Below are 8,818 nucleotides of genomic sequence, written 5' to 3' on the forward strand. Positions count from 1 at the left end.
TTCGATTCACCTTTCCCATCTTCGGCAGGAACCTCACGGCAGCAGTGCTGCGGTTCTTATAGTTCGTGCCGTGCCTGAGAGTGTTCTGCTGTGACCCCTTTCCCCCCAGCTGGCTTCCTCAACACTTCCTCTTTCCCCGTTTGTAACTAATGAGTAATTCATGGGAGGTATGCGGAGATGGTGCTCCTTTAATTAATTAATCTACATGCCAGTGTGGAACCCTGGCTCCCGGTTTTATTCCACAGATTATAGCCCATTACTCTCATTACTCATTGGAGCACTCAGCTTGTCCCTTGCTTGGCCGGCGGCGTTCTAGTGGCTCTTGCTTCGGGACATGGCCCCCTGCTTCCTCGAGCATGCCTCTCCTGGTATGAGATGGGTCCACAACTCTCGACAGGAGTGAGGGAAATGGACTGGAAGGAACACTGTGAGAGCACTGGAGACACACCCTGACTAACCTCAACCTGGAAAGTTAGAGATTGTAAGTGCTCGTTCTCTGAGGGACCTCTGAGTCCTAAGAAGACAGAGGAAGCATTTGTGTGGAAGAGCTCCAGCAGGTGGTACCGCGCTTCCCGTGAGGAACAGTCACCATGTTGCTTTCTGCCGTTCCAGGAAGAACACTTGCGCTGGCTGCGTTTCCAGGGATGTGTGCCCGGGGACCAAGGCCGCCAGCCAGTCCCGCCCAGGGGGGCCCGCGCAGAGGCAGGGCTGCGGGGAGTGTTTGACGCTGATGGACAGGGTTTGCTGACGCTTCCCTTGGAGTTAAAGTATGTATCTTCTTGAACGCACATTTGAACGTTTAGTAATTTGTTTGCATGTTGCCAAGAAATCAGTCATATGAATTTTTGATAAATGTGAACATTATTATGATCACACAACCCTCATCTTAGCAGTTCCAAGGTCTGATAGAGTGTTTGTGAAGAAGGAAAGCTTTGTTTCCAGTAAAACTTAATATTGTTCGAGCAAATATTTTAGCTTCACAGAAAAAGAAGCTAGAAATTGGCATGGCCTGATCTAGAGGATTCCTGCTCCTCTTCTTTTAATGGTAGGAAGTTTGGTAGAGAAAGTATTAATGCCATCAGCTGATTGTCACATGCTGACGACATAATGTGTGTTCTTCTGTGTCTGCTTATATTCTTGTCTGTGGCACTGGAAATCTGTGTCTCTTTTTTGTTGCGTCATCCTGCTGCATCGGCTCTCCGTGTGTGCAGCGCCACTCCTGGGAAGGCTGTACTTTTTTCACACGGGGTGGCTCTCCTTATGGGTTGCACTCCTTGCGCGTGGGGCTCCACTATGTGGGGAACATCCCTGTATGGCACGGCACTCCTTGCACACATCAGCACTGCATGTGGGCCAGCTCATCACACGGGTCAGGAGACCCTGGGTTTGAACCCTCCATCTCCTGTGTGGTAGGTGGATGCTCTGTCACTTGAGCCACATCTGCTTTCCTAGTGTTTATTTATGTTTACTCTAGCTCTCAGTGTCTTTAGATGTCTTGCATTCAGGTATAGTTTTGCTTCGATAGCCTCACTGAATATTTTACTCTTGTCCCCTGACATCTCTGTATATTTGTTTACATACTTACTTTCCTTTCCTTTTCCACACTACTCTACATTTGTCTGATGTATGTGTACTTTCAATAGTGATGGAGGTAATCACTGCTGCTAATTCTGCTCTATCACCTTCAGTACTCGTGGATTTGGGGAGGTACATGAAAAGAGAATATGTTAGGTTTTGTTTTGTTTTTTAAAGATTTATTTTATTTATTTCTCCTCACCCCCTCATTGTTTGCATTTGCTGTGTCTGCTTTTTGTGTGCTGGTCTTCATAGGAGGCACTGGGAACCAAACCCAGCACCTCTGATGTGTGAGGGAGCCACCTCTGCTCCTTGCTTTGTGGTGTCTCTCATTATGTTTTCCTTGTGTCTCTTTTTTTTTTTTCAGATTTATTTAATTATTTATTTCTCTCCCCTTCCCCCTGCCCCAGTTGTCTGTTCTCTGTGTCTATTTGCTGCGTTGTCTTCTTTGTCCGCTTCTGTTGTTGTCAGCGGCACTGGAATCTGTGTTTCTTTTTGTTGCGTCATCTTGTTGTATCAGCTCTCTGTGTGTGCAGCAGCACTCCTGGGCAGGCTGCACTTTCTTTTGTGCTGGGCGGCTCTCCTTACGGGGTGCACTCCTTGCTCATGGGGCTCCCCTATGCGGGGGACACCCCTGCATGGCAGGGCACTCCTTGCGCGCATCAGCACTGCGCATGGGCCAACTCCACATGGGTCAAGGAGGCCCGGGGATTGAACCGCGGACCTCCCATGTGGTAGATGGATGCCCTAGCCACTGGGCCAAGTCCGCTGCCGTCCTTGTGTCTCTTGTTGTATCATCTTGTTGAGTCAGCTTGCTGGGCCAGCCTGTCATGTCAGCTTGCTGTCTTGCTTGTCTTCTTTTGGAGGCACCAGGAACTGAAGCTGGGACCTCCCGTGTGGTAGGCGGGAACTCAGTTGCTTGAGCCACATCTGCTTCTCCATGTTCAATTTAGGGTACATGGGAGGAAAGGGGATAGAAGAGCAGATGTTTGTGTGTGCACATCCTATTATATGTGATAGGTGTCTGATAGCAGTTTGGATAGACATGCATTCATATATAATTACTATTCATATATAATAAACTCTACTTTTTCTTAATCCTACCTACATTTTTTGGCTTATCATTGAGATTGTTGATTGATTTCCTTTTGCCATCAAGTATACATGTTGTCTCTGATACCCATTCTACATTCTTGTAGAATGTGAAGTCAATTAAAAAATATACCAGTAAAGGTGTAGCTAAAAAGGAAAATCATATGTATTTTTATTTTTAAAGATCTATTTATCTCCCCTCTTCCCCTTCCCCCTCCCCCATTGTCTGCTCTCTGTGTCCATTCACTGTGTGTTCTTCTGTGTCTGCTTGTCTTCTCGTTAGGCGGCTCCGGGAACTGATCCTGGGTACCTGGCAGAGTGAGAGAGAGGTGATCATTCTCTTGCACCACCTCAGCTCCCTGATCTGCTGTGTCTCTTATTGTCTCTCCTCTGTGTCTCTTTTTGTTGCGTCATCTTGCTGCACAGCATTCTGCACAGGTCGGCATTTGCATGGGCCAGCACTCCTGTACAGGTCAGCTTGCCACACGGGCCAGCTTGCCTTCACCAGGAGGCTCTGGGCATTGAAACCTGGACCTCCTATATGGTAGACAGGAGCCCAATTGCTTGAGCCACATCTGCTTCCCCATATGTATTCTTTTTTTTTTTTTTCCTTTATTTTAATTTAATTTAATTTAATTTAATTTTTTTAATTCATTTTTTAAAAATATTACATTCAAAAAATATGAGGTCCCATTCAATCCCACCGCTCCCACCCCACCACTACCCCCACAACAACACTCTCTCCCATCATCATGACACATCCATTGCATTTGGTAAGTACATCTCTGGGCATCGCTGCATCTCATGGTCAATGGTCCACATCATAGCCCATACTCTCCCACGTTCCATCCAGTGGGCCCTGGGGGGATCTACAATGTCCCGTAATTGTCCATGAAGCACCACACAGGACATCTCCAAGTCCCGAAAACGCCTCCACATCTCATCTCTCCCTCCCATTCCCCGCACCCAGCAGCCACCATGGCCACTTTTCCCACACCAATGCCACATTTTCTCTGTGGACCTTGGATTGGTTGTGTCCATTGCACCTCTATGTCAAGAGGAGGCTTAGATTCCACATGGATACTGGATGCAATCCTCCTGCTTTCAGTTGTAGGCACTCTAGGCTCCATGGTGTGGTGGTTGACCTTCTTCACCTCCATCTTAGCTGAGTGGGGTAAGTCCAATAAATCAGAGTGTAGGAGCTGAAGTCTGTTGAGGCTCAGGGCCTGGCTATCATATTGTCATTCTTAAGTCAGCTATTCATGATTTTTTCAGTTATCCAAGTTTAGTTACCTACTGCCTGTTCTCTGTTAAATGCAGTGAGGTCCATAGCAAATTTTAAATTCTAGCATAGTTATGGCAGCCTTCTGCTTATTACTTGGAGGTGGGCTCAGAAATGCAAATACCTTATGTATATATATTTATTCCACCCCCCCTCCTTTGTGGCTTTTGCTTACTGTCTGCTCTCCGTGTCTGTTCACTGTGTGTTCTTCTGTGTGTCTGTATTTATTTTTTATTTATCCCCCTCCTTGAGGCTTGCTTGTTGTTTGCTCTCTGTGTCGACTTGCTGTGCGCTCTTCTGTGTTTTGACTTGTCTCCCTTTTTTATTGCGTCACCTTGCTGAGTCGGCTCTCTGCAGCGTTTGCAGGCCGTCAGCTCTCCATGGTGCGGGCAGGCCCGCCTTCACCAGGAGGCCCCGGGACGTGAACCCAGGGCCTCCCGTATGGGAGACGGGAGCCCAGCTGATGGAGCCACAGCCGCTTCCCTACATTTTATATTTTAGTATGTTTCTAAGCAAAACACAGTTTAGACAAAAATGCTACCAAAAACATCAGATATATTAAAGTTAAATAAAAGCTCTTTGGGGGTTCTCCATATTGCTGCACCCTTCCATTTGTACTGTAATTGACCTGATTGTGCATAGGAATTCAACATTCAGCCACTGGGCCAAAGCCAGTATTAAGAGCTGTTGACTGTACTGTGTTTTCTGTGTAGTACAAAATAAGTTTTGTGAGAGTTTACACAAAACTCAGAATCTGTGAACTCTTGAGTAGTTCTTGGAAATAGAACTCTGTCAGAGCTATCTCTGTTTCTTCCCCTCTCTGGGGAATTAGATTTGGCTTGTGTATAATACTTCTGCTGGGTGCTGTATGCTTCAATTTCCTTTGAGTGAATGTACAAGCACGACAGTGGTTTTCGAGACTAGTATTGAAATCACAAGTTTGAAATTGAATACTCCAACAATAAAACTGCTTCTGATGGATTTCTTTACACTGAGAAGGTGAGAATGGCCTGCTGTATTTAAATATGCTCTCATCTTTATCAGTCTTTTCTGAAAAAATCATTTTTAAACATTTATCCTTAAGGCTTGCCTACTTTTGTGTTCCTAAGCACTGCTGGAGGTATTTTAGATAACTGGTATTTATACCAATGTTTCTCTGAATTACTTATTCTGTAGTGGATAGAATTTGATTGAAAATTTAATTATTTCTGGTACATGTCCCACTCTTTTCTAAGAAGCCATTCTTTGATACAAGTTTGAGAGAGATTTCTGATATCTCGCTGTGCTCAAGTGCTCTAGATTGCTCTTTACACTCATTCAAATCCTTAATTTCTTCTTTGCTCTCATGGACTGAAACGGCTGAGTGTAGAGATTACTCCCTTTTCTGTGAGCCGCAAATGTGTGACGTCTGAAACAATGAGGGGCATTCAACCTCTTGTTTCTCATCACTGGAGCCCAGAAACTTCCATGAAGCACCTCTCAGAAACACCTGTTTAGTGAACTCGTCTCTATATTGAATCTCTTTTTTCTTCTTTGCAGACCTTCACGTGGCCTTTTTCTATATGCATTTGCTACCGGGAGTTGAAAATGCCTGGAAGTCTGCTGGCTTCTTCCAGCATCTCAACAGCCGTTCTGCACCCTCGCCCTTGGGTGATGTGATGTTGGGTGGGCCAGCCTAACCCTCGTGGTCCCTTCACGCGACACGTCGGGCGGAAGACCGCCGCCCCGAAGATGGCCAGCCCGCCCCCTGAGGACCCCGCGGAGTCGCCGGTCTCAGACGAGCTCGAGTGCAAGATCTGCTATAACCGCTACAACCTGAAGCAGCGGAAGCCCAAAGTGCTCGAGTGCTGTCACCGGGTGTGCGCCAAATGCCTCTGCAAGATCCTCGACTTCGGCGACTCCCCGCACGGTGTCATCGTCTGCCCTTTCTGCCGGTTCGAGACCTGCCTCCCCGACGACGAAGTCAACAGCCTCCCCGACGACAACAACGTCCTGGTGACTCTGACCTGCGGCGGCAAAGCCAAGAGGTGCCTCCCCGGAAACCCCACTGAGCTGCTGCTGACCCCCAAGAGGCTCGCGTCGCTCGTCAGTCCTTCTCACGCTTCCTCCAACTGCCTGGTGATCACCATCATGGAAGTGCAGAGGGAGAGTGCCCCGGCGCTGAGCGCCACCCCCGTGGTGGAGTTCTACAGGCCCGCCAGCTTCGACTCTGTCACCACCGTGTCCCACAACTGGACCGTGTGGAACTGCACGTCCCTGATTTTCCAGACGTCCATCCGGGTGCTGGTGTGGCTGCTCGGGTTGCTGTACTTCAGCTCCTTGCCCCTGGGCATCTACCTGCTGGTGTCTAAGAAGGTCACGCTCGGGGTCGTCTTCGTCAGCCTCGTCCCGTCCAGCCTCGTCATCCTCATGGTGTATGGGTTTTGCCAGTGTGTTTGCCACGAGTTTCTCGACTGTATGGCGCCTCCTTCGTGACCGCCAGGCAGACCAAGAAACTGGGCACCCGTTGCCGCCTTCCAAGTTCTAGGGACCTTATCACTTGCCTTCTTTTATATTCCTTATGTTCCGTGTCCGTGACCTGAGCAGAACCATCGGCCATGTTTTTTGGTGGTCCGTCTTCCATCCAAATGTTGACTCGATGGGTTGTTCTGTGTTCTGGAAGGAAAAAACGTTCGCTTTCATTTGGGTGTTAGCAAAGAAACGGAAGTATGTGACAGAGCCCGTGCAGAGCTGGGACAGCTGGAGAGAGGGCAGGGTTTCACTCAGCGTGGCTAGCCAGACGCACGGGGGCCGTGGGGTGAAATGTTAGCATGTAGGAGAGATCTTTCTGGAAGGTCAGGAGTGAACTGGTATGTCTTCTCACAGTCATAGCTACATTATGCAGTGACGGTGGGCACAAGGGGAAAGCTGCTCCGAGACACACCTGTTTGAAAAGTGCGCCCTCCACCCCCCATTGCTGGAGCACCTGTGAATCATCTTCTGGTGTTTTCTCTCTAAGGTAACGCCACCCCAAGGCTTGCTGCTCGGTTGAGATACCTGTGCCCTCTGTACTTTCTTTTCCAAGAGGAACCTAGCTTCATTTCCCGGGGTGGTTTCAGCTAAACAGCCATTTTACCACATTGCTAAAGAGAATGAAGAACATCGAGGACCTTGCATCCAAGTAAACTTCATGACAGAATGCCGCCATTTGTCTTCGAGACATACTCTTTCCTCCCCAATTATTCTTCTTTCTCCTTAGCATTCTCTGAAATTCCCGTAGGCAGTTATTGTTAACGGAAAACTGTGATTCTTTCCTTAACACATTTAATTTCTTTAAGCAACACTGCTGAGCCAGCCCCACCCACCAGTCCTGAGAGAGCTTCCATTTAAAATAATTGCAATAAGTATATGAAGAAACCAGATTTGTAGAACAAATTTGGACTTTCTTTCTCTCCCATTGCATTGTAAATTCTGTTATGACTTACTCATTTAACCCTATAACTCTTTGGGGTGAATGAGGCAGTGGAAATCCAGAGGCATTTAACGCAGTGCTCTAGCTCACAGTTTGGAGGGCTGAGGACGTAAGTATTTTGCTCTTCTGTACAGGGTTTAGGTTACACACAAGACTGTATGGAATAGGTCAGGCCAAGGGGCGGGCAAGAAATACAAAAAGCTGATGCCCTGTTTGAAAAGACCCTTGAAGGCAGTAAAATGGGGATAGCGGAGTGAACTTAATGTCTTGCTATCCCTATTCTTTTAGAATCACTTTTAGAAGGGATTCAGGTGCTTGCACAATTTATTTCAAACAAAAGCGTAAGCTATATGAATTAACAAACTCCTTTTCATGATGTAGGGGAAGTTGAATATCTATATTTATGAGAAGAAGTTATACTTAGCAGATTTTGGGTTTGGGGCAAGAGGCAGGCTACAGAAATTAGGCACCCAGTTGGAAAAAGCTTTTATTATCTCTTTAACCCATTACTGATGATGAACATTGAAATATTTGTAACTTGTAGAAAGGGCATCATTAAGGCTACTTTAACTCGTTTGTGATGAAATATTTGTTGTACGGTATAGTTACAGTGGGCCAATTCCTTATTCAGGAAGAATGGACATTTCTAGAATAGTAGTTTGATTTTAATTGTACAACTACTAACTTTGGGGATATTTTTGACAGGAAAGGATACGTGGGATGTGGTGCACTGACTACAGGTCCCAGCTAAGACAGTAGTGATTTCACAAGCTCTAGTTTAGATGGCTTTGTGAATGCAACTTGAAGAAATCCATTTGTACTTAGAGTGAATATAATGTTTAGGAGGTGTTTTGTGGTTTGGGTTTATATATTTATAAGATTTTTAAAAAATGTTCATTTTGTCCAAAATGTAGCGTCAAATGCATTGGTGGATTATCATGTGATGAGGTTTCTAGAAACCTGGAGATGTATGCTCTGCAATTTGCTTATTTGTATAATGTCTGCAGTGCTAAATTTTTGTCTCTCTGTATTGACAGTCTTTTTTTTTTTTTAAAGTCGCCAGTAAGTTAATTTGCTTTTCAAGAGGTTTAAATGGATAACAACAAAACCTCTTTATGCTGATGACTGAAGAAAGGACAATGCTTTGATAGTTTATTCACTGTGATAATGCTTTGTTTGTCCATTAAATTATTATTTCCAAACTAGAAGTTTAATTTTTCCAACTTGTGACTGAGATTCAATTATTATTTTAGACCTCTGTTAACCTTAGATAACATACGCAAGCATATGAATTTTCAGAAGCAATGATTTAGCCTTTTGTCACACCCATGAAGACTGTAGATCTTTCAGACAAAGCTCATCTAACAGATTCCACTTCTAAAATGCCTTCATACTTGGAAAAAAAAAAAAGCAGGGGA

At 45.7% G+C, this 8,818-nt stretch overlaps 1 protein-coding gene across 6 annotated transcripts in view; it reads left to right on the forward strand.

Annotated features, from left to right (window-relative positions):
* RNF182 (ring finger protein 182) overlaps positions 1–8,602 on the forward strand; it is a 68,513-nt gene extending 59,911 nt beyond the window's left edge. For all 6 annotated transcript variants that reach the window (XM_058285246.2, XM_058285245.2, XM_058285248.1 and 3 more), the window contains 2 exons: positions 613–767; positions 5,489–8,602. In XM_058285246.2, coding sequence (XP_058141229.1) covers positions 5,681–6,424 — 744 coding nt within the window. In that variant the 5' untranslated portion in view covers positions 613–767; positions 5,489–5,680 and the 3' untranslated portion in view covers positions 6,425–8,602. The remainder of the gene's footprint in view (positions 1–612; positions 768–5,488) is intronic.
* The last annotated feature ends 216 nt before the right edge of the window (positions 8,603–8,818 follow it).

This window comes from Dasypus novemcinctus, chromosome 22 (genome assembly GCF_030445035.2).
Source record: "Dasypus novemcinctus isolate mDasNov1 chromosome 22, mDasNov1.1.hap2, whole genome shotgun sequence".
Classification (NCBI taxonomy): domain Eukaryota; kingdom Metazoa; phylum Chordata; class Mammalia; order Cingulata; family Dasypodidae; genus Dasypus; species Dasypus novemcinctus.